The following is a 26857-nucleotide window of genomic DNA, read 5'->3' on the forward strand; positions in this document are numbered from 1 at the left end:
GGATTCAGCCGATTGTTGTAGACAGGAGTACTTGGTAGGACCACCTACTGTGTGTGGGTTTTTGTTTTTAACCTTGGTCCAAGCAGTCCGTCTTGGGCGATTTCAATCGGGATATTTTGCGCTTTCTCGGCACCAAAATTGCGCCAAAATCCAATCATGTTTTAGTAAACATTTGTTGTCATTGTGGGAAGCCTGGTGGGTCTTTGGCAAATTCCGAGCGCTTGCTTGTGGGTCAGTGCCCTGTCTCGTGGAACAGTCCACTGGTGCCATTCTTTGTTGAATGTTCGAGCTTGGATGCCATTTCTGGAAACCAGCCCTTCCACCCGACTCCGGCCTCATCTCTTCCTGCCCAGCGGTCGTGAACGCTGGCCATTCGAGATTTTTCGGGCCGCGGACGAGCTGTTAAGAGTGGACAACGTGGTCCTGGAAGCCGGGTGTGACTCATCGCAAAGCAAGGGATATGACGAGGCCTGGCGCCGGCGGCAGAAGCATAGACGACGACGGCCGGGGCTGTTGCACTCCAAATCACCGAACCTCCGAACCGATCGAAGGAGGCTGTGTCCCACGGACCTGGGAGAAATTACTGTCAGACGAGTGTCGTCGTTAGGCAAAGATGCGGCGAGAACTTGTGACAGCAGCAGCAACGCTGGAAGCAGAGATGCACATGAAGCACGGCGGACGCAGCGGTATACGTTGGCCGAGTCGGCCTTCGGGTCACCGAACGGGATGATGCTACGCAAGGTCACGCTGAGCGAGGCTGCTAATTGAAAGACGCTGTGTCGAATGGGTCTCGTGCTTCGGCCTCCCGGCTGGGGAGTTCGAGAAGGTTCAACCACCTGCGAGGAGACTGCGGGATTCTGCTTTCCCACGGAGGCAACGCACAGAAAACTTGCGGCAGTGGTCAAGGTGACGCATCTGTGTTTGATGACTGTCTTCCCCTTCTCATCCCCCGAGCTGTGAGAGAGCGAGAGAACTTCAGCACCGCCCCGTGCCGTGGCTGGTACCGCCAGCGTCATCAATGGCCCATCCGATTGGACAACGTTATTCGAACCAAGTTCCCCAGTCAGGGATCTGGGGAACGCGAACCGTATTTAACGGGATGTTGTTGTGTGATCGCAGCATTGCATTGCATTCGATTCTCATCTGTAAATATGTAGAATGAACCCTTCTGTACAGTTTCCTCGATAGCGCAGTCCGTCAACGTCATTCGGAGCCGGTACCTGTGGGGCTAAACGAGTTAGTCATCTCCAGGACCCCTCCATCTCTAACAACGCCTAGTGGAAGTGACCCAGTAGATACAGGCAGCTGACCACTTGACTTCCATTAGTCACGTACTACGGCTTAGGTATGTGGAGATTATCGGCCAGTAAATCGAGTAGGACAGCATCTCGTGGGATTCTTCAATCTGAAATATGTGTAGCATACACTTGAGTGTAAAGTTCTGCACAAACGCCTCTGTGGTTCCTCGAGCAATGGCAGCCTCCAACTGAGTTGAGCGACTTTGCAGTAAAGAAAATTTGAAAATGTTAGTCACGAAAAGTAATCTAACAAAGGCTGGTTATTAAGACTGAGTTCGACAAGACCATTAGCGCTCACCTCACTAGGAACAGGGCTCATGGGATCTCCTCCTGTTGGAGGTTGATCTGCAGGGCTAGTGTCGGCCGCCCCCGGTGGTAGGTCTCCGGATGGCCCCTGCCAAAAGAAAAAAGGAGCGTAAACACCTACACCAGCATGACCGTATTGTATTTTTGCGCAGGTGCAACTGGAGTCCAAGTGGGTTGGGGATATATGAGCATAGTTTGCCGTGTTTTGAACGCGACAGCGTTAAGGTGCCGATCAGCGACAACCCCGTCGTCGGCGGGTCGAGAAAGGCAGGTTGGCTGCCTGCTACCTATGTCTCGTGACTACGTGTCGTCGCAACCTAGCGACCGGATTGCGAGCAAACTGGCCACCGTGGCAGGCGGCACCTAAATTATTGATTGATAGCGAGAGGTTGCTCGGGAGGAGCAGCCTCGGTCTCCGAAGCCGCACCTGTGGCTGAGTTTGGAACAGCCATCAGTGGAGGCTGTGGCCCATTTCACTGGTTTTCACTGGTTACTGGGTTTTTTGTTATAACGGTTGAGTGATGTACGGCTGGCACGGTTTCTTTCAGATTGTACTCTCCGAATGTGCGCTGGAGCGGTTGTGTCTTGTGACTGTAGCTATCTGAATAAAAGATGTAGTTGCGCGTCCACGCTCGTCTGTGCTGTTTCCTTCTTTTTCTGTCTTTCCCGGGTGGCGCTGTTCACCCATTATGCCCTTACACTTTACTATATATGTTGTATATTTAAACGTTATTCGGCTGGTCTGCGATACACTGATCATTCTGTCATAGCTTCCAGGCAGGTCACTCGTGGGACAACACTATTTCACAGCTAAGCTTTGAAGCCTTCACGACAGCATTCGTAGGTTTCATCGAAGTTCTGCGCAATTAAGAAGAACTACATTGTCCTAGGGTCAAAACTTTGTAGCCTCTTTCATAGTCAAGACTTGGTGCATACAAGTAACGCAATGTGGGAAAGGCGTAGCGCACACAGTGGCGGCTAATTGATGCTTGTGGCCGCAAGAACGCTGAATAGGTGATTTGGCTGCGGGAGGGTCGTCTGCCTTCTGCCCTTTCCACGAATACTGAGCTGTAAAATTTTCCTCCTATATGCCGACATGTCTAAAATGAACACGAAACACGGAATTTGGCTTGGGTGTAAAGTCGGTACAATTGCAATTTAAAATGCGTGTCTAACCTGTGCGTGACAGACGCAGGAAGGAAGTGCTGCTGCTTGCTTTCTGGTAGCCTTTTCCTTTATTTTTTCTTCCCATTTAGCTCTTCGTGTGACCTAATAATAGTCTGAAAGATTATGTTGCAAGTAATATAATACCGGCCGATCTTTGTCAGGTGCTACGGCATTCGGCCGCTAATCACGACTTCGACAGCCCGACCTTGACCGCGGTGGTCGCATTTCAATGAAGAATAAATACAGAATGCGCCGTGCACACTGTATTCGCAGTTTAAATCGCGAAGCTCTCGTTGTTGGGAATAACAAAACCTAATATTGGAACGAATTCTTCAGCATTGTGCCGGTCCTCACGAACTGACTTGAGTAGTAGCCTCAGTCGACGCCTCATCGGAAATCTATGGGAATAGCTATTGTCGCAGAGGTAATCCTAGCTTACCAATAGTAGTGTTCTAGGGAGCTTGAAATCGTGTCTTTCGAAGCAGCCACCCACTGTTATGCTTGAATCTCTTGCGGAAAGTAGCAAAATACATCTTAGCGGCCATATTTGCAGAACGCAAGCCCTTTAAACTGGTCATTTTATACACACTTGAACGCCTTGCACTAACACACCGCGCACTAACACACTATAAATGATCATGATCCTCGTGCTAACGCGGATGAGGACTGCTAGCTGGTCCACCTCAAGTTTCCTATTGCTGCATTTGCTCGGAATGGTGCTACGGCCCTTTGGTAGGTGATGATTGTGGTTTGATTCTGGGAGGGTTCCTGATAATTCATAGTGGGAGAAATAAAAAATAGGAAATCGCTTTCATGAAAGGAAGGCCACAAAATCTGTCTCACCCTTGATCAACCCCTCGTCACCCTTGGGTGCAAGATGAAGAAGGCAGTGAATTAAGGATCGTGTAGGTAAGGGAATGATCTTGTCGTGCAGAATTTTCGAGGTCTGCATCCCAAGAGCACTTCCCTTTGCAGGATCCGCTGCGCACATGTAGCTGTTGCCTTCTGCATACGTGCAGCGTTTCGAGCACGACGCTATACTTCGGCTACATGGGCGTCCCCACCGGAATGCGATTGGTGTGCCACGTCGACGCTGGTGATTTTATCATAACTGTTGCAGGACAAGCATGTTCCTGGGGACACCTAGCGGGAGTGAGGCCTACAGATACAGCCAGCTGACCATTAGTCTTCGAATAGTCACGTACCCCAGCTTAGGGATGTGGAGATTATCGGCAAGTAAATCGAGCAGGACAGCATCTCGTGGGGTTCTTCAATCTGAACTTGTATATGCCTAGAATAAACTTGTCTGTGAAGATCTGCATAAACGCCCCTGTGTTCCCGGAGAAATGGGAGCCTCCCTCTTAGTTGAACGGCTTTGCAGTAAACAAAGCTTGAAAATGTTAGTCATGAAAAGTAATTCAACAAAAACTGGTAATTAAGGCTGCGTTCAACAGCATCATTAGAGCTTACCTCACTAGGAACAGGGCTCATGGGATCTCCTGCTACTGGAGGTTGATCTGCAGGGATGGTTGCTTCCTCCGCCGGTGGTGGGTTAACATCTGGTCCCTGCCAGATGAAAAAAAGAGCGGGAACACCTACACCTGAATGACCGTATTATATTTCTGCGGATGTGAAACTGGAGTGCAAGCGGGTCGGGGATATATCAGCAGAGTTTGCCGTGTTTTGAACGCGACATCGTTAAGCTGCCGCTCAGCGACAACCCCGTCGTGGGCGTTTCGAGATAAGCATGTTCCCTGCCTTCTAACTAGGTCACGTGACTTTGTGCCGTCGTCGCAACCTGGCGACCGGATTGCGAGCAAACTGGCCACCGCGGCAGGCGGCAGCAAAATTATTGTCTGATCACGCGAGGTTGCCTGGGAAGAGCAACCCGGGTCTCAGAAGCCGCACCGGTGGCTCTGTTTGAAACAGCCACCTGTCGAGGTAGCGGCGCATCGCTGAACTCTGCATCATTGCGCAATGAGTGGTATTATTCGTACTCCCCGCGATCTCCCCGCGAGAAAGAACGCTATCAGTATCTGCGTTGTCATACGCAAATAAGACCTCCGGTTTCTGAAGGATCATAAGGCGGAGCTTGAGTGTGGTTCAGTAGAACCGAAAACTGGGTGTTTTGGCGGAAGTTTAGCATGTTTGAACAGTGCGAAGAAACAAGGACAAAGCAAGAAACACGCACACGCACGAAGCGCTATCAACTTAATTTCTGTTAGGAAAAACTCATGGTGTTAAAACATTCCAACAGAATGCCCGCATGCGCACAGGGCATAAAAACACACGCACACAAAAAGCACAAAAAGTTGAAAGAACACGTATGCTATAAAATCATGGAGTTGCATTATTAAGGCAGGATAATCCACTTCGATAGAGCGTAACACCACAGGAAGTTTTGAGACACACGGGATGTGCGATGTGGCGATGAGATAAGCTTCCGTTATCTCCCGGCGTAGCTGATTCTGCCGCTGTGGACAATATCGACAGCCCCCAACTCCGGTGAACATACTTTGTTCCCTTCTTTGCCACAGTCACGGCAGTGAATGACAGGATTGGAAGAAGTGGACAAGGCCTCTAGCGACAGCTCGTGTTCTTTGAGACGAACGTTTAGGCACCTTCCCGTCTGCACATAAAAATTCAGGGGGGGGGGGGGGGGGGAGCACTTTGTTGACCTAAAGTGCGGTGAGGCGGAAGCCTTAAGCGCGGTGTTGCTGCTTGTGTCACTGATGTGCGGTTAAGATGTTGAGCTTCGCCTCTAAGAGGGGATCGCTACAGCGTCTTGAAGCGCTGCAAGGGTCCACAGAATGCCATCGCCTGTTCGGCTCTACGCCTTGCTCATCGGTAAATTGATTTTTGAGGAAACGAAATGTGTCGATCTCGCATATCTCGGTGGACACCTGAACCTCTCGGTAAGGGCAGGGAGGAAGATGGGAGTTAACGAAGGCAGCGTATTCACTAGACGTTCCTTTGTTCTTTCCAAACCATCGAGCTGGCATGGCGGAGTGGTTGCGTGCTCGTCTCGCACTACGGAGACCCTGGTTCGATTCCCCAACTCGACCAATATCCTACTCGGATTTATTTATATATCTGGTCTGAGTAGAAAGGTTAGCTAGGTTACCTGGGTAATCAAGCAATGAACTAAACTCAGCATCACTTACTTCGAGCATCACTATACCATCCCTTTAATTGGTTGCATGGTTAATAGCCAAGTACAGTTGGCCTGTTTGAAATTCGCGCACTGTGACGTTCCAACCATTTCGACCAATTGAAAAGCGTGACATTTCTGTCGACAACTCCTGCTTACAACGATGAGGCATTAAACGCTTCCGCCTTAAAAACTTTTCCATAGGTGAGCGGTACTCTGTACACAACCCCTGTGTTGCATAGCACGTATCTGTTAGCGTGTTTGACAGCACACCTTACTGCACTTCAAGCTTTTCCCTGATCATATCATATCATTTTACGACCGTGTGCTCAGCGGTAAAATACCACCTCTATGGTTACACATCGTTTCTTCCGCTGTTCAAAACCTTTAAGTGAAGCCTTGAATTTTTTTTTCCCATAACTCTTTGGCTGCCCGGGACAAGAATGGCTTGGCCATGGAATTATTACACTCAAGCATGACCAAAACCTCCTGTACACTCGCGTCGAATATGTGCGTCAACCAAGTGACGCTAAGCATCGAAGCAGCCACGATCTCATGCGCCACCGTCACTGACGTCTCGGCCTTTCTTCTCCTTTTTGAGAAAGGTTTAACAGCGAAATCCTCTGTGATCCTGGGAGCAGGTTTACTGTAGACGTTGTAAAAGCTGCTCCACTCGCCATTGTCGTCACTCAACCCAGTACTATCCGCAAATCAATGATCACACAAAGCGCACCAGGCGCGCGCTTAGAAACAGCCTTCTCCTTGTTTGAAGATTCATATCTAAGAGCAAGGCCGACATTATTCGCTTCATTGTTTACGTCTACAACGCTTCCAGATACGAAACAACTGGTCTCATCCGTTTTTACTTCTATATGTGCGTCAGCACGGAAGCTCACTCGACAATATCTCGTTGCTCTCTCTACCCTCATAGCCCTCTGTAGCAAGCGCTCCCTGTCTCGATGAAGAATCCCGCACCCCCAATCCCATCCTCATCTTTGCCTCGCAGGACTGTTGTAAGGAGTGCTACGGCGGCTCATGCTAGGATGTTTCCACGCGCCTGCTGTCTTTCTATGTATGTGGTGCCTTTTCACAGGTGCCGCTTGTGCCAGAAACCGTTCTCGCACTTCACCTGGCCCGCTTGTTGTGCTGGATCTCAAAACCGAACTGAGCTATTTGATATTCCGGCTTTCTACCCGAGTTCGACAACTTAGGAAAATCGAAATCGTACACGTCATCCGGCTGCAGCACTCCTATTATCTCGAACCTGCATAAGTCGCTCGGAGCCTCCTATGAAGGTGGAAAACGTCACGAGCTCCCTGCGGACGGTGAAGTTAATGCGAAGAAAGACTTCAGTGAAGCATTTCTGAAGCACATGTTAGCTCACCCGCCAGTCATTGGTTCACTCGCATTTGAGAATAAGTAAGGCAAATATATCTGTTGAGCTCCTTTAGCGTGTAGCTTCCCTAAAATAATGAATTCGCGCTATTACCTTCGCAATCGCAAACAACCCTTTGCTGAAATTGTGCAGCCGAGAGTTTGTTACTTCTCGCTCCGCAAGAAGACTGGATAGCGGTTTAAAATGAATGCGTTGCTTTACTTTTGCGCTCATGCACAAACGGCAAATAGCTCTGAAAGACGCAAAGATTTAATCATTTCCTGCTTTCACATGTCGTTGTAATGTTTTCACACTTATTGATTGGGAAGTGTTGGTTGTGGCATATATTTTTATTGACTAAGCGAAAGATATTTAAAGCGCCATTTTGCGCGATTTATTAGTGTTAATATCGATTAACACCGATAAACTATGTGGATCATATTGACTTACGTATTAATAATGCGAATGTTGCTGTAATGGTATTCACCAGTTTCAAGGACTGACGCGCCGCCACGCAGCGACAATGGTCGCTCCGTACTTCGCGATGATAGACGGTAGCCGTGACGGGCGGCGATTTCTTTCGGCGCTCACTTTTTCGCTAGTAATGTGTGATGTAGTACATTTTGTATGAACGGTTTTCGCTTGATTCAGCGCTCTGAATATCATGAGAGGTTCTAGTAATCTTGACTGTTTGAACTAGTACCCCTTCGAAGCCCCAACACACCGCTACATTCCGGCTTCTTGCAGAAGAAACCAGAAAACGTCACTCTGGTGGCCAGTTCTGTCATTACGACAGAAGTCTGCGTCGGGCTCCGCTACTTTAAGATATCCGTTTAGTACGCATTTGCATTCATTACACTCCCACCCCTTCTTCGCGCATGCACATCTGATCTTCGCAAGTCGTCCACTTTCGCAATCGTCTGCCATGGATTTTCCGCGCCCTGTTTGGTTTCCCTGGAAAGATATAGGCAGATGAACAGAAGACGAAGAATGCAGAAAGAAGAACACAAAACTGGAAAAAAACGAACCCTTGTGCCGCCCTGTCGGTCTGTTTTGTGTTCGCCTTCTTCGTGCTCTGTTTATCCAACCTAATTATTCACGAAGAACTAGATGAGACTGCCGTTATCTGACTGCTTCAACTAGATGAGACTGAATGCTGAAAGAGTGAAATAAAACCGACCGAAACAGCGCCTATAGAAGCTTTATTATGAATCTGTAGCGTTGATTGACCACTTTTTGTACTGCTGGCGGTAGCCTTAATAAAAATTGACACTGCACTGTACACTGGGTGGTGGCCCTTATAAAATGGTTTTGTGCTCTTACCGCCGACTCGGCTGCAGGGCCGCCATCTCCCTCAACGTCGATGCGAGGAACAGCTGCAGCGGAAATAAAACACAAGCTTTCTATAATACAAACTTCACTAAACTTCTTGTTGGGCGAGTTCGTAGTTCATCTTGAAGTAGAAATCCTATAGCGCAAACTAAGACACAGACAAGAGAGACGAAACACACACACAAGCGTTATCGCTTGTGTGCGTATTTCGTCTCTCTTGTCCCTGTGTTTGCGCTGTAACATTTCTACTTCAAGTATAATACAAAAAATACAAGGAGTGTATAAACTATACCACAATTCGTTAAAATGGGGGACACTTCCTTGCATAGAAAAGCATACGAGGTCTCGGTGTTCCTATAACTTTAGATAGAATATTTTTTTAAAGTGTAGTACTTAATAACACGACAGCTCTAAAAGCATAATTCAGGGGCGGGGGGGGGGGGGGGGGTTGTGTCTTTTGTCATAAAATTCGCCATTGGCTGCAGTTAGGGGACGTCACCTGATCAAATAATTCCCATTAGCTGGAGCGTAGTAACGTCACCAGAGCGGATAATTCTTAGTTACGGAAGGGGAGTGGCTTAATTAGACCGAAAATGACGTCAATTTCGGTAAAGTCATCAGCAGCTTCTATGCTATCGCACTCCCAACAGATAAGGTGTCCCTGTGAATTAATTTTACATCTTTATTACACTCCAGACAGTGGGGCTTAATGCCTTGAAAAGCATGCAATAACGCCTTATCAAGCATATGTGCTCGCGTCAAAGTACATTTTGAAGTATAGTTTAGAAATCATCCATTGTTGATGCGCGTTGATGTTTGGAGTTATTTGATCGCTGGGAGCAGAGAGAAAGAGAGGGAAAGAAGAACGTAAAGGCAAGGCGGATAACTAGGCAACGCCCAGTATGTAGCCCCACACGTCGGAACGGGAACGAAGGGAGAGGTAGAAAGGGGAGAGGAGAAATGGAGATTACTTTTCACGGGCCCGTAGGCTATTACTAAGAGGGCACATACTGTAAATCTGGAACATTAACCAAGTGGTCAGCTGTGAAGAATGCTCCGAGCCCCCGTTGCTATCTAGTTCTTAAGATGGCTACTAGACAGAACAGTGGGTATTCTGTGACTTACGAAGCACGGGCTGTATAACTGAACATGTTAAAAAATTGGAGTGCACACTTAAGCTTCACATTAAGGCTATCACGCGATAGCGTTAATTTGTTAACGCCCACATATGTGCAATTGGCCATTCTCGTCTTTATGCTCACAGATCCCTGGGGGGTCACCATACCACTATTGGCACGGGGGTGCAGCAGGCAAACGATGCGCCACTGCCCTGCGATGGCGCATGCTGCCAGCCGTGGGGTTTGTGCGACCCAGGTTGCTCTTTTCCGAGTGACCAACCTTTAATTTAGCTGTCACCTTCTGCTGTGTTACGCTTGCCCACAATCCAGTGGGCAGGTTGTGATGACGTCACAAGGTAACGTGATATATAGCTGACCCACCTGGTTGCTGCTTCGGGGATTTTCCGCTCAACGTCGATGACACCGATGATGGCGACGCCGGATTTCCTGCAAAACGAGAGCTTTAACGCTATTGCCTTAACGCGCAGTTTGACGTGGATGAGACGTTATTCTGTGCAGCATTTGGCTAGTCTTATGGCTTTCTGGGAGTGCCACCAAGTACAGTATACCGCATTTACTCAATTCTGATGCGCACTTCTTTTTCGGAACAAAAAAAAAGCGTAGAACTGATATGCGCGTTGTAACCGAGTACGAAAATGAATTACGTGAGCAGCACCCTGCTGTCCCACCATCAAAGAAATGGCGGCTTGATAGTCGCGCCTATGGATATGATCTTCGAAACCCAAGATTATATCGATTGAAAACCCAAGATCAAGAGCAGTCTTGGAAACCCAGAGGTCTCAAAAGCGCATGTGACGCCCCGTCAGCAAGGCTCCGACCTGCACTTGAGCCAACATGGCAACGTCAGCAGCAAAGACGTGCCGAGTTCACTAAGGCGATGGGTTACAATAATGGCGACCTTGCGAATCTTCTAAGCCCGCAACTGACACCGGCGCTCCCGTCTAGGGCGCAAAGCGTCATCTCGCTTTGCGACGTTCGCCGAGCTCTGACCCGCACCGAAGCTCCCGTCGGAAGAGGAACTCATCATTATGTTATCGAAGTGAAGCATCTGGTGTGCTTCCGAGGCCTCTGCTGGGGACGGTGACAATAGGGCGAAGGAACGACATAAGAAAAGCTATAACTCGTGTGCGTGTTCTTTAAAAAGCGTTAAAACCTGGTGCGCGTTCCAATCGAAGTCACTGCATTGTTTTCGGACCTTAGAAAACAGGTGCGCTTACAATCGAGGGGTGCATTAGAACAGAGTAAATATTGCAAAAACAAATGACGAGAGATTGCAAGGAACCAAAATGAAATTATTTTTACCGTGCGAGGCTCGTGCTATTTCCCGGACACACTGGGACTCCGCCTATGAATGTAGTAGCATTCTGATAGCTAAGACTTCATCCCACACCTTTTGCGTCCACAATTTTGGTTTAGACGCTCTCAATTAGGCTTTCCATGTCGAGCCGCACGGCGCAGTGTACTATTATCTTGTGCACGTGTTTTGGTCATCGTGGTCGTCCTATGAACAAACATGACTTATAGGCCCTCGGCAGAAACATAAACTTCAAGGTGATTTTTACGAGTGATGCTGAAGAGAAAAGGGGCCTACATTGGTACGAGCGGGCAAAAATATTTCTCCTGTGACCGCTCGTTTGTCGGTGATATGGAAGGAAGCTGATCACGGCGCAATAGGCCTTTGAGTATATGCTCACATAAAGAAGCGGTACTGCTATTTTCTTAAATACAGGGTCTGTTCTGAAAGTAGTAGGACTGGTTTTTTCCTGGACGAACGGGCGGACGAAGGGTTGTCTGCGCGCGCAGGATCGGCGAAGGGGGATATTGGGAACGCTGGGGAACGACATTGGCAGTCTGCTCTCAGCCGTTGAAGAGAGTAGGTCGCTTGTACTGTGGACTCCTGTCGAAACACCTCGTCACGCAGAATCATGGAGTGTTTACTGGATCAGCGATACGCAAAAAAGTTTTGTGTAAAGCTTTGTAAAACGGGCAAAAAGACTAACGACATAATTAAGGAGGCCTACGGTGATGCTGCCATTGGTAGATCAGGTGTTTTTGAGTGGCACAAGCTGTTCAGAGAAGGTAGGGAAAGAGTGAAAGACGACGACCGCTCCGGACGCTCATCGACCAGGAAGACCAACGAAAATGTGTCGTGATGAAAAATTTACTTAACAGTGATCGCAGGATGAGTATCAGAATGATTGCTGATGATTCTAGCATTCCTCAAACCCAAGTTTTTGAGATCCTGACGGAAAACTTAGCCATGAGAAAAGTTTGCGCGAAGTTGGTGCCGCGAGTGTTGTCAGAGGAAAAAAAATGCCAGCCGCAAAGCATTCTGCCAAGATCTTCTTCATCGCGTGAATCAGAACCCCGATTTTTCGGATAACGTAGTGACCTGTGACGCAACGTGGGTGTTTGAATACGACATGGAGAGCAAGCGGCAGAGCTCAGAATGGCCCACCCCTTCTTCCCCACGCCCCAAGAAAGCGCGAAAGAGCATATCCAAGGAAAAGCCCATGCTCATTTGCTTTTTTGATCGACATGGAGTCACCCACAAAGAGTTCGTACCACCCAGACAAACAGTTAATGCAGTTTTTTTACCTAGAAGTCCTCGGAAGACTGCGAAAACGCATTGTTCGTGTCCGCCCAGCCATCGCCAACAAATGGCGGCTGCACCATGACAACGCGCCGAGCCACACAGGGTTCCTCGTAATGTAGTATCTTGCCTAGCACAAGGTAGCAACGCTGCCTCGCTCCTTGAACCCGCCAGACTTGAACCCGCCAGACTTTTTTCTCTTCCTGAGAATGAAGTCGACGCTCAAGGAGAAGCATCACGGATCGGTAGAGGCAGTTCAACAGGCCGTGACAAGGGAGCTAAACAACATTCCGGTCCAGGCGTTCCTGTAGGCGTACGAAAACTGGAAAACTCATTGGCAGTAGTGTGCAGATGCGGAAGGGTGCTCCTTTGAAAAATTCTAATCATTTGTACTATTATCGTGAATAAAATTTGGAAAAAGACATAAGTCCTACTACTTTCAGAACAGACCCTGTATATGGTTCCAAGGGGATCCATGCAGAGGGAGCGCCTTTCTCGCATTTTCGTCCTGCGGTAATTGCGTGCGTGATCCTACTGAAAGAAATGAAACTCTCTAATTATAAAAGTACCAGCAGCAGGTACGAGGCGCAAATTTCGCTCAAGTATGGGCTAACGAAGCAGATCCATGGAGAGCTAATGATGAGAACTAACTTGTGAAAACTTGCAGCAAGCTGTTCCGTTCAGAACCTCGCTGTAACAGAACGCAAGGCTTGAACTCGAAGCAGCGGCTCTCCTCGCGTGCGCCGTTCCCTCGCACTCAACAGCGAACATAAAGGCCTGGAAGACGTCGTTTCGTGCCCCTGATTCAGCTCCTGTAGGGGTACCTTCTCACATGAAGTATTGCATTTTCTCATGCACCTGTTTAAGACAATGTCCACGATAGCTCTTTTGCTCTAGTACACATCCACTGCCGCGGCACTCATTTTCCTATTTCTGTTTAACGCTTTGGTTGTTCATGCTGTAAGATTATGCAGCCATGAAGAACAGGGTGGTCCGTGAAAAAGCATGATGTCACAAATTAAACTGTTTTTAACCGTTTTTTCTTCAACGTGATCCTGGCTACTTTGCGTGCCTGAAGGCTGCTTTAATGATCTCTCTCATTTTAGCTCCAAGCAAAACTGACGCAAAATAAGCCAACGAGCGTGCATGAGAATGGGAGAAATATGACGATTCTGTGAATTCATGATGGAACAACAGCGCAGACTTAGAGCACACAGAACAAGAGGGGAGACACTACAAGCGCTGACTCGCAACTAAGGTTTATAAGAAAAGCGGAACGGAATATATACAGTAACCACCTAAGACCGCTTACGTCATATCCACGGGGAAACAGATTACGTGCATGGCGTGAAAGAGATCTAAACAAGAGCGGCGCGCGTGTGCACCCGGTTGTTCAAGTATCTGCATTCCATATCTGACAGGGTTACTGAAGGTTCGCTTACTCACCGGTTGCCATTTTTTTCTAATAAAGAAGGCATCCATGAGCTCCCGCGTCACCTTGTCTTGGTGGCGAAAAAGCAGATTACCGTATTTTCCGGTGTATAAGACGCGGCTTTTTTTCGAAAATCTTGCTGGTGCGTCCTATACAAGGGTGCGTCTTATATGCGAATTTTTCATCTTTTTTTGCGAGTTCATCGATTACTCCGGTTCATGCTCAAGCTTTTTTCACCTAAAAAATGTCACTACCAATAACGCGGTTGTAACACGGTTAATACTTCAATACCGGGACCGCCGTGCGCGACATTCTAGGTGATCTTTATCATGAAGCGGCGGGGATGACGACTTCCGGGATCACAAAAGCCCGGCTGTTTCGAAGGCCCCAAGCAAAAGTAATGAGAAGCGCCAAAAGATGGTGACAATCGCGCTTCTCGCCATTGTCAAGACAAGCCGGCGTTCTTTTTTAGTCACCCTTTGCAACTTTTTTTGCTCCGTGTACGTAGTGCATGTTTCAGCCGAGTTGCTTCCAGAAATGGGTGAACCTTTTGATAGTGCATGTGAAGATGAAGACTTCGAAGGTTTCAAGTAGAAATAAAATGTTGTTATGGACATATGGGGAGCTGTATTGTTTTTCTTTCTTTTTTGCTAAAACGTGGACGGGTATGGCGTGAGTGTTGCCTTTTTTGATCACTTAGCGTTGCTTAAGAATTGCTCACAGGTACGGTGCATTTCGCGATAGTCGCGCAAGCCTGTTTAATTAAGCCTCACTAGCCTAACTGGGTGAACTGGGGTGCATCTTATACACGGGTGCGTCTTATATACGAACTTTTTCAGTGACAGCTTGCATATATGGGAGGTGCGCCTTATACAAGGGTGCGTCTTATACACCGGAAATTACGGTAGTTGTCGGGAAGGGGGGTTGCATTTGATACCCCGGCAGTGTGCGGGTAGGTTGTCTCGCGAGTCACTACCGAGTAAGTTGCGGTGCTCAAAACGCCTTACGTTTACACAGCGCCCCGTTTGCCCGATATACTCTTTACCGCAAGACAGTGGCAACCGATAAACAACACACTTTTTACAAGGAATGAAAGGCGGCACATGCGGGTAGACAACCTACCCGCACACTGCCAGGTTTGCAAATGCACCCCCTTTTCCACAGAACTAATGTGCCTTTTCGCCACCAAGACAACGTGACCCGGGAGCTAATGGAACCCTTATTTATTAGAAAAAACCGGCAACCGGTGCGTCAGCGAACCTTCAGTGGGCCTGTTGGATATGGAATTCAGGTACTTGAGCAACCGGGTGCACACGCGCGCATCTCTTGTTTAGATATCTCTTTCACCCGATGCACGTAACCTGTTTTGCCGTGGATATGACGTAAGCGGTCTTAGGTGGTTACTGTATATATTCCGTTCCGCTTTTCTTATAAATCTTAGTTGGGAGTCAGCGGTTGTAGTGTCTCCTCTCCTGTTCTGTGTGCTCTAAGTTGTTCCACCATGAAATCACACAGCTAGCCCAAATGTCTACTCTGCTGCAGATGATTTTGTGAAAACTGCAATTAATGCATATTCCGTGAATTTATAAGAGAAGAAGTACATACCATACCTTTGTAAAGCTATACCATTTGTACGGTTTAAACAACAATCTATTGTTTTCATGACGCTCAGGAACGGGATAGGCAATGAAGCAAGGTTGCAATTTCCAGTTGACAAGGCATGCTTCACAAGGCGCGGATGTTTAATAAATGTGCTAGATATAACTGACTTTTTCATAAATCTGTTAGATATAACAGACTTTTTGCTCGGCTTGAAATTTGTAACGAAGGCCAACAATAATCACAACACACACCTTACCTCCTTCTATTCACTACGGGGATACGTTCACCAGCATGATCTATATGTCTACATTGAAGTGCGCTTTGTCAAGATCAATATTATATACCACTTAACAAATAGCGGCAGCAAAAATTCTCCAAGAAACATTTTGCGCAAAACAGGATATTCATATTTTTGCACGACGCCCCACGGAATTCAACCTTGCGCTGTGCTCACAAGTCGCTCTATTCAGCAATTTATTCAGGGCGCTCTCTAGCATCAAATATTCCTGCTGACACGCTAGCCACAGAAACCTCCGCGGCAGAGTGCAACACACACACCTCCTTTTTCAATCCCTGAGTGCAGGCGCGACAAAGACAGTTCTGGTTGTTGTGTTTGTTCACTTGTTACCACCACGACCACAACAGCGCCAGCTGATTTCTTTGTTTTTCTCACGAAGGGGAGAATAACTGTGTAGGGAACGTCCGGCTTTAACCTTGAAGCCCAGTCATAACAAAGAAAAGATTCGGTCCATCTGTGACTACACCACATGATAGTGTGCGCTGATATCTGTCAGCACTGCGCACGCGCATGCGCAGACAAGCGCGTCAGACTGACAGTAGACCAAGTGCTATAAACGGCCGTATTGTGGACCGTGCTAACGCTCATACTAAAACATACCGAATCAAAAAAAATGGTCTATAGCCAGTCGATAGACTTCTTATTGACTCTATTTACTTTCTATAGATATTGCTTTTGGTATATTCGTAGTCTATAGAACGTCTATAGACAAAAGTCTACTAAAAGTGTATGGCCATATATCTATAGATTGTCTATAGACCGTCTATGACAATTGTATTGCCTATAGACTATTATTTAGGATTTTTCTATACACAGTTTATAAATTTTGTAGAGAGAAGTCTATAGACACTCTATAGAGTGTCGGGTGCTTACGCTTTATCACACATATAGACTATTAAGTGCCTAAGATGACTTTTTTTGTGCTGTTACCGCTTTTTTTCCTCACTTCCATTTCATCACTTACGATAGCCATGTGGCTTTTGTGCGGCCTACGTAAAATGCTTACTTGGATGCATAGCCTTTGTGAAAATATCAGCTATCAGTGGCTTGCTTCTCGGCTATGCTGCCTGGCATAATTAAGCCATCAACAGCGTTCAAAACCTCTAGATGGAGGAAACAATTGGTACTCAAATGTCCGCTGAAACTTCTGAGATCCGCATAGACGGCTTAGATTCAAGTCACTGGGCTGATTATTTTTGAGAAAGGCTGTACTCGTCGATACCGTAACATTGTCTATGGAGACCACACATCGTCGCGTGAAGGCTGCCTCTTGAATGGATAATGTTATCTCTAAAATCTAGGTTAAAATCCAGGTCATAATTCGTTAGTCTCCGGGATATGGTACGGTGGTAGCGCCAGCATTCAGCAAGAGGATTAAAGGGACAGAACACTGAATTTTAAGGACCAAATTTTTTTCGCCCAACGGAATGCTTGCTGCATAAGGTGGTACATTCGGTAACGGTTTCAATGGAAACGCTGTAGAAAATTTTTCTAAGAATTTTTAACTCAGTTCATGCGCAATGATTTATGTAATTCCGATGCTGGAAGCCATGCATGATCAGCGAGCGTGATAGCGATTGCGCGTCGGCAAAGTTTCTGCAGAAAAAAATAACCTAAATCTCACCCGCCAGACACTAACCGAAAGCTATTATGAGCCTTGTCGATGAAAGTTTTATTAGACCGTGGGTGCCGCTGCATCCAAGAAACTAAGAAGTGTGGTGCCATCTAGTTACAACAGCTAAAGGCGCATGACCGAAGAAGCGCAGGTAGCGGTGCGCTTCACCGAATGGTGCATTGGAGAGAGTGTAAATACGTGGTGGACTAGTGTGATAATGGCGAGTTTATGTGCAAGATTACTTTTTATGCGATTTTGACTGTCAGATTAAAATTATAAATCCTCGTTTCCTCGTTGCAGCTGTGCTGAGGCAGGATGTTTCAAGAAGAAGCCAAGCTAAATAGGGAAAAGTTTTACTTCTCGAAGCTGGACAAGAAATGTTAGGGCTTTACCGTAGTTAAACCAAGGAGATGTGGGAAAGCGTGTGTTTAGCTTGATTGGCTCATGGTTATGCTTTGCTGGGTAGTCAGCACGTTTGGTGACGAGATTAGACTCAGGTTAGGCTCTGATCGAGGTCATGCTGATACGATCTGTTCGTGCCGGAAATGGAAGTGGATGAATACGACGATGTGCAATGCACACTGTGAGAGAGTGTGTTAAACCAAGGCGCGTTAGGCTGCGGCAACGGCATAGTGCTCGTGCAGTAGACTGCGAAGCAGATCTTCGCGCAGCCACGAGTTCGAATCCCGGTCGCGGCAGTACTTATTTTATTTCCTTATGCTGTGTCAACATCAATGCTTCAGCGATGGTCCGGCTCTGGCAGCTTTGTTCGTAAAGTAGAACTTTCGATATAAAAGGTCGCAGGACACACTGTCGCACAGGAATAATCGCACTCAAATCTGTCTGTCACTGTTTTTGCTGCAAGTCTTTCAACAGAGCATCATGTAGCAGTACTGAATGTTTGTGTGCCTGAAGATGGTCGCAAGAAGATTGGCATTTTATCAAACGCTCGAAGTCCGAAGCTTAGGTGTCATACAAACAAAAAAGTTGGGGTCTTCATAACTAGGTCCCTTAAAAAAATGACACAGCATTGGAAAGTTGTCCCGCTCAAATATTCTAAGGATCCATAAAATTTCGGAAGAAGGCTCAGCACATAAAATGGGTTGAGGCGGACTATTCAGATTTTTGGGTGGATTAAGGCAGAATAGTAAGTATTGGTGTGCGGATTAAGGCGGAAGAAGGGTGTGTTGGGTTAGTATAATACAGTACGGTAATCCAATCGAACGTACTGCAACATTCTAATCGTTAGATTTCAAGTTTAACGAAGCTGATGGCGTCACGATCCTGCAAATAATCAAGGAATTTCGTAGCTGAGAAACACGGTGATTTCTGCAAAGCGACAACCTAAATGCGATTGCATTGAAATTTGCATAAATTGTATGAAAGCACAAAAACTTCAAAAACTGCCTACTGGATTCGACCCTGAACTAAGAGGGCTAGTAATATCATACGCCACACCTGCGCTATGTATCCATTGATATTGACGATAAAAAATTGCTGTAAATTCAACGAAAAGAGACGAAAACAATGTTACAGTCGCTTTTGTACTGGGTTATGTCGTTGCCATTGATTGTGTATACCAGTCAGAAAGGTGCTCTGTAACGTCTGTGAGGGAGGTGTCAGATTTTATTTTCAGATGATCGTTTGGTAGTTACTACGAAAGCGCATGTGCTATAGTGAATTTTGTTTATTTTCTGGCAGCTGGAGTGAAGCCGAATGATTCTGGTTTGTGTTCGCTTTACTGAATGAAATATTGCACATGAATTATTTCCGTTCGTGGTGAAGCGCTGTGGTCAGCATGCACGTGGCAGTGATTTAAAGTATACAGGTGCTTCATATCCCTCAAGATGTTGGGCACTCCTTTCATAACAGAGAAATCTAGTTCGATCTCTAGCAGATACGAAGTGGATGCTGCCTGGAACGCTTGCGCCTCTTACGTGTCTCTGAGTGCTAAAAACTGCAACTGAAGAGGGGTTTATCCGCATTGACATTTGCAAATGTTAAGATGTCGTGATATTGCTGTTTTATTATCATAGATGGGGGGTGAGAGATGCTGTATGTCACATTTCATGTTATTTGCGCATTGCCCTTTCAAAAGCATGCCCACATGCTATTTCTATTTGTGTGTTAGGCAGAGAGCAGTCTTTAATGAGGCCAGTTGTTTGATTGAAATAATCGTGGGTAATGTCCTGGAGTAAATGCTTAGCTAGAACATTTCCTCTAACTGCAAGCTCCTTATTCGTATTTTTCCCTTCTCCCGTGCCTTCACGCGCTTTCCCTTTGTGTGAGCACTTGATTACTTTTCATTTGGTCTGCGTAGCTTTTCGTTGTATTGACGAAAATGTGTACCCCTAATTTCACTATTAAAGTGCAGCGCTATTTACAGCACCGTTATGCCATTTGTGCACAGCGGGCAACTAGCTCGCTCTCCGCTCATTAAAAGCTTAAACTTGCCTCGTGGGTGAGTTCTGATACCTCTTGTTGTGCCACTATTTCGAGTCGTTTGCGTTGTAGTTGTGAACTAGTAAATTATGACATTTGTGACACTATTTTTTTTATGCGAGCTGGCCTCGATGGGCGTAATTCTGTCACAATCCTTTCCCGCAAACTCGGGTGCTCAAGAGCGGCTCTCAAACAAGGAGCTGTAAATATCTGGAACTGTACCTCTCGGGCATGAAAACAAATAGTTCCGCCTGTTGGCCCATTAATTTCTTGAACTTCCGCGCGGCCCACGAGGCATAGTCGAACGAAGTAACGAAGAGCGCGGAGAACTAAAATTAGGGTCGGCAATCGGCTCTCATCGTGTCTTCTTTCTTCGTCTTTGTCTCGTGTGTCGCACGGAACCTCGAGGCATTCGAGAATTTATTTTTTCGTGCCTAAAATAAAGCGGTAATTATGTCATGTCATGTTGTCTTTTTGATTGTGACGCCGTTATTAAGATGTCCGCAAACTTAAAAAAAGAGCGCTGGCTCCGTACAATAAGCTGTCATGTTTTGAAAATATGTGTTCTATGCAAGCAACGCCACCACTCTACATCTACCATGGGCTGCCATCATTTTTAAACGGACCCCTAGGAAACCTCCATGTAATTGTCGTTCAGCGTACAAATGGATTGTGACTACGTACAGTTAAGGCAGAAAGCTGGGCTAGTTGGTGTTTGGATTAAGAGGACATCGTAGTAGCGCTAAAAAAACACGGACGAGGGCAGACGAAGACAACACACTAGCGCCTGTGCTGTCTTCGTCTACCCTCGTCCGTGTTTTTTTAGCGCTACTACTATGTCCTCTCAAACTCTGTACCGGTTTGTTAGTATGGCAGCAGAAGGGAAATTTCTTGCTAAATAAGTTTCTTTAAAAAAGCTTCTCCTCCTTCGGTTGAGAGTTCACCTCGAGACTCAAAAGAGCGTAGTGATTACCGTTTCAAAGTCAATGGCAGTTCAGTCTAGCTTCTGTGATCCGCTCCAAAGAAACTGTTTGTTTGTCGAGTCTGCCGTTGATGACGATACCTGTTAGACCTTTTGCCTTTTTGAGCGTATAAATGTTTTTTTTTTTTTTTTGCTGAAGTATCTTCTGTCTTTCTGTCTATACAGGCCCATCTAAAGTTGTTGTTAGGGGCTGTTCGTTGTAGATATGAAAAAAGGTAGAAGTGTATTATATCGGTCAGACAGTTGTAACCTCACTAACACGATAGTATTCTTACAGTCCTTGTGTTAAGTGAAATATCTGTAAAAATACATGGCTGTGCCTTATTAGCAGTTTTCCGACTGCGCGCTATATGTAGAATTCTCGACGGTTCAGTGGCTCTGGCGTCCGGCTACTGGCTGACCACAAGATCGCGGGCATGATCCCGTTCAAGGAGACAGTGTTTGTATGGCAGCTAAACACTAATCTCCTAGGCAGCTAAACGCTAATCAGCTAATGGCAGCTAAACGCTAAACGCTAAACGCCGTTAGCTAAACGCTAATGGCAGCTAAACGCTAATCTCCATGCAATAGAACATTGGTGCGCTAAGCGGCAGATGGTGCTTAACTCTGACAAATCCGTAATTATGTCTGTTACTAGAAAGAAAAATATAATGATATACCCTTACTCCATTGCAGGTAAACCAGTTAATAGAGTACATCAGCATAAGTATCTCGGCTTAACCTTCACTTCTGACCTTTACTGGAATACTCACATAAATAATATATGCTCTAAGGCACGCAAAACAATTTGGGCACTAAGACGCAAAATCCGTAACGCAGCTCCCGATGTAAAAACACTCACTTATAACACCCTTGTAAAGCCTGTAATTGAATATGGTAAAATTGTTTGGGATCCTTACACTGCGTCTAACAAATTAAAAATTGAGAAAGTTCAGAAACTTGCTTCCCGTTTTATTTTCAATAATTATCGCCGAACTGATTCACCGACCGAATTATGTAAATTAGCAAACCTTAAAAGTTTAGAATACCGCACTAAGGTAGATAGGCTGAAATTTCTTTACCTTTTAATCCATGGCCACTTGAATATCAACACATCACCATATTTTACAATACACCCTAATGAAACATCAAGACATCGCCATTCCATGTATATTCCTGTGCCGCGTTCTTATAACGATTGTTTTAAGTACAGTTTTTTTCCTCGTGTTATTAAAGAATGGAACATGCTGCCAGAGTCCATTGTAAATATTAACTCCCTCGACGCCTTTCTAGAATGCCTAAAATCTTACCTGGACCGTAGTACAACAATGTAATAGTTTTGCCTCAGCACTTGCATACGTTATTCTTGTCTACTGTTTGATTTTTCCTTTGTTTTTGTGTCGATATCGCAGTTGTGAAATGTACCTTGTTTTGAATGTGAATTTATTAGGTTTTCCACTCCTGTAATAGCCTGAGAAAGGCTGACAGTATCAATAAATGAAATGAATGAAATGAACACAAAAACGCCTGTGTTGTGCGTTGCACGCTAACGGTAAAGACACCGGAGCTCTCCTCTACTTGAATAACACCATATGTATTAGCAGCGCTAACACAAAACAGGAATGAAGAATGTTGCTACGCATGGTCTGCTGCAATCTGGTTTATATTGCTCTCTCATGCTAGATATTTATGGCTTTCGGTTTGGTTTGGATTATGGTGTTTAACGTCCCAAAGCGACTAAGGCTATGAGAGACGCCGTAGTGGAGGGCTCCGGAAATTTCGACCACCTGGGGTTCTTGAACGTGCACTGACATCGCACAGTACACGGGCCTCTAGAATGGGCTTCGAAGTAAAACAGTAATTTTGAGAAGCGCTCATGTTTCCACAACTCTCTCTCTTCCTTGGCTACCTACGCTTCAGTTTAATGATCACGATCACTTCACTTCGCACAGTCGGACATCCCATTTTAACGTGAACAAAAGCCAGAACGGCTGTGTTGCACCTTTTCTTCTCCAGGTATGCTTTACACAAGACTGGAAACCAAATCTGAGCCAGGAATTGTTGTCGATCGGGATAACAGAGAGTTTTAGTATTGCGGGCTTTGCGTAATTGCGTGCATAGCGGAATAGCGGGTCCAGAGTGCGCATGCGCAGAACGCTAACGGCAAAATAGCGTTAGCGGACACACGCAATTTTCAGAAGTTAGCGGTGTGGCTTTTGCGTGTTTAGCGGGAAAACATGGCGGCGTCCTCCCAAGCGAGAGCCGACCGCTTCAGCCGATTCAGCAGTCCTTGCGATTCCGGTCGACACGTTTACCGGCAACTACTGGTGTAGTTGCTTTTCGCTATGACTTACCTTGCTTCGACGATAAAGTATAAGCTGCCATTTAGTCCAGTTTTTGAGCTACGCTCTCGATTCTGGAGCGCGCAAGCCTAATGGGACCTCCAGCTGCACTGCTACCGTCTGCAACTGCCCGAAAGGCAGCCGAAACCTAGCCCAAACGGTTGAACGAAACAAAAATAGATATGGAACTTTTTTGCAGTGTTTTATGAACTTAAATGATGTAAAGCGAGTTTATATTAAATTTCAAATAGTTTTTTTGACATTACACGTCACGTGATGGCAAATATTCTTGCTCGAACGGCTTGTAGTTAACATTGCCTTGACTAGATGGCGCCACTGCTTTACGTTTGTTTTTTCATTTTATTTAAATTTCGGGGTCATTTTACGGACGAAAATAAGCACTACAGTAATAAATCGTTTAAAGAACTCGGAAATATTATATTTTGGCAAGGTAGCGGCAGTGTCGACCATTTTAGAAGGACCGTTCGCATCCATGTCAAGCAGGTGGCGTTTAACGTTTTCGGAACGCTATACTAAAACTGTTTGTGGGGATAAGTTGCTTGCGGCACGCTAACGTAATTTCCCTTATGTCCGCTATCACGCTAACGCTATACTAAAACTCTCTAACATTTGCATCTCTTAAGTAGATTGTTACGTTTCGGAGCGAGCGTTTCAAGCTCCCCTTTAGACGCAGTTTTAAAGCAAAGAACCCCCTCTGTGTGTTTTAGAACTTTTTGCCTCTTCTATTAAACCCTCACCCGCCTCTTCAATAGCTTGACATAAGCACCTGTTCTGCAGTTACGAGGCTGCTTTTAAAGGACTTACCATTGCCCGCTGGAAGGACTTCTTGGACTTCAGACGTTGGGACTTCTGTTACGGGAACCACTTCGTCGATGCGGTCAAATTTATGCAGAATCTGGCCGGGGACAGCATGCTGTTTGGTACTGGTCTCATTTATCCGGCTCACGGTGTGGCTGAGGATGGGAACAGAACTTGTACCCTGACTGGAATTCTCCAAGTTGTGCAGGGAGCCATTATGTCTCTGGCGGTCAACTTTTGAGTCTTGGTTATGGCTGGAGTCACCGTGGAGGATCTGTATTTTTGTAGATGGAAATAAATAAAATGGCAGCAATGGAAGGCGCCTTGGGCGCGATGTCATGCTTTAACGGGATTATTCTCAGAAATATACCTTCATTATCCAAGGTATGCGAATACAAATAATAATAACAGCGAGTCCAAATGGGGACTCAACTATTAAACACGTGTGCTCTTCGGCTATTCCAAGGCTATTTGGTGCTGCGCAGAAGCCATTAGTTAGCATTGGTGTTCGTTCTGATGTAATGCGCTGGTAGTTAATAAAAGGCTATTGCCTGTATTACTTCACAAGTTGCGTACATGCAAAAGTTGATGAATTGTCCTATGAAAGACCTCGATAGGTCGTTGCCCAGTTCTACAGGAAAATCGAATGATATCATGGTCTTTCTATTTAGAATCATAGAGGTACATAGGAAAGAGATATATCAAAAGAGAGATCGATTACATCTCTACTCACACAAAACGTGCCCAGCAGGCAGCGCACGATTGCGGTAGAGATTATCTAGCACGTCTGTGACCACTGTATCAGTCATCACAATGCCCGTAATTACCGCGTACTGCTAGCTTTAGTTCACTGCTAAGTTGTTTGCTATGGCTTCCGCTCATTGAATATGGACTTTACTTGATGTGCGCAGCTGACGTACCTAAATTTTGAATTTACACCATATACTGGATATATTTAGCCCTTTTTATTCTGAAGCAGTACTTGCTAGTGCAGTGAAGTCACTGGCTTAAAAAAAAGTGTTTTACAAGAACAGCCATGATTACCTTAGACGGGTTGCTTTCACGTCCCAGCCTCAAGCTTTCGTCTGCCGCAAACACCTTCGGAACCATGGGGTCAGCAACAAAAACTAGGAGAAAAATTAAATTTTTAACCAGCTTGTAGGTATCTTGACATGAAAAACAACAATGATATCTACAAACTTGCACAAAACCATCTGTCACAACATTTATGCCTTTGAGTTCAATCTGAGTCGCTTTGCACAAGAAGCATGTCCTGTTTGTGTGGTTGTTTTTATTTTTTGTGTGTGTAAGGTTATGGACTCTGGTGAGAAGCGACGCTTCGTTTCAGTAAAAAAAAATTAGGGCTGCACGTTGGAGATTCGCCTATATTTGCTTTCTTGCATGTTACTAGTGAATTTCGATGGCAGGTTTGACACTGATACCTTAACTGCGTTTTCTTACGCATGGTTGAGCGAAAATGGTCACTGTGCGGTAGCGGCACCGATGTCACGCAACCGCTGTCTATAAATCACACAGCCAGCACCATGAATGCTATACCTGGAAATGTGTGCACCCGGATGGAATGGCAATGCGCATTTAGTGTGCGGCCGAAACATGACCATGCACCCACATAAGTCGGTTGAGATATGTATGAACACACTTTCTCCAGGGTGTTTCAGTTATGGGTGGAAGAATTGCGCAATATCATTTGGCTCTGATAAACAGCCGTTACACGGTATGCTGAGACAAACTGTGCGCGGTGCAGTTAATCTCTATGTCCATAGAAAAGAGAAAAACAGGCGAAGCTTACTCGAAGACCATGCCACCAGTCCTTTGCTGTAGGAGACGCTTACAAAGAGGCCTGCCGCGCTGAGCAGCACCAAGATGAATCCCCTGCGTAGGCACGGCCTGAAGACTTGGCACAAGAGTAGCGTCGCCAAGATTCCTTTTCCTGCAGGGCTGTCTTCGCTTCCTTGGGTCTTCCACATCTTAGAAGGGAGGGCTCTCCTGGACCCTCTTTTTGCAGCTAGCTTTTAGACCGACATGAAGGAGCACCAGTACATGAAGGCTGTCGGCAAAAGCAAGGCTGCAAAAAGGAGGTTCAGGAGGGAGCAATTTCGCTGGAAACAAGACCCGCGACCCGGCGGCAGTCCTCTTTTTTCTCCAATGCCGCGCATCTGTCGCGCGCAAATAGCGGTCAGAGTAATAGCGCTCGAAGAAGGCAACGACAAAGTTCCGCCTGCAAAACTTACTTTATGGTGAAATGAATTATCGGAACCGATCATAAAATACATCGTATGAGAGAATTATTTCATTCAATGCCTCATAACGTAAACACAAAGAAAACAGCGTGCGTGTTATTTTGGTGGAAATAGTTTTTCTCTTATATTTTAGTGGAAATAATTTTTCTCTTACGAAAACAAATGGCTTTGCGTGTCCACAATGCAGTTTTTGTTGGGTATGTGTACGCTGTGCAGAAGTCTTTACATAAAGAATCGGTTTTCGCCTTTGCTGGCATGCTTAGGTACGGACATAACGGTGTTGGGAACAGCTGCACAAAAAGCAACAAATGGTGTTACAACAGAATGTTCACCTATGTAAACAAGCAGATAAAAGTAGGTTATGTTTCAGCCTTAGGAGCAGTGACCTCAGATTATATGCGATAAGGAACCACCAGAATCACGACTGACCCATACAGAGCGGAACCATGCAAACCTGAAGGCAGCTGTCAAGAGAGGGAGAGATAGGGTTTATTGACAGGAAAGTCAGGGAGGTTGGCCTGAAAAATGAATATCTGGCCTCCTACTCTGCACTGGCGAACGGGAAGAGGAGAAAAAGGAGGGTCACGATGTGGAATGATCATGATGAGAGGAGGCAGATGAAAAAAGACAAGGCACACTTGCTAACATTACAAACGCGAAACAAGGACCGTATCGCTTAAAAACCGTGAGAGCGCTCAGGTTGCCTGTAGAGTCTTCGAACTAT

The 26857-nt window shown here is 46.0% G+C and overlaps 1 protein-coding gene across 1 annotated transcript in view; it reads right to left on the reverse strand.

Moving 5' to 3' along the window:
• The window catches only part of LOC149344130 (neprilysin-2-like), a 195513-nt gene extending 169653 nt beyond the window's left edge, over nucleotides 1-25860 (reverse strand). Inside the window, exons 1-4 of the mRNA XM_089547153.1 lie at nucleotides 25683-25860; nucleotides 24917-24999; nucleotides 23879-24146; nucleotides 8624-8673 (exon numbers count right to left, since the gene is read on the reverse strand). Coding sequence (XP_089403279.1) covers nucleotides 8624-8673; nucleotides 23879-24146; nucleotides 24917-24999; nucleotides 25683-25860 — 579 coding nt within the window. The remainder of the gene's footprint in view (nucleotides 1-8623; nucleotides 8674-23878; nucleotides 24147-24916; nucleotides 25000-25682) is intronic.
• Nucleotides 25861-26857: the final 997 nt, after the last annotated feature.

This window comes from Amblyomma mixtum, chromosome 5 (assembly GCF_055824585.1).
Source record: "Amblyomma mixtum isolate Tamu chromosome 5, ASM5582458v1, whole genome shotgun sequence".
Classification (NCBI taxonomy): Eukaryota; Metazoa; Arthropoda; class Arachnida; order Ixodida; family Ixodidae; genus Amblyomma; species Amblyomma mixtum.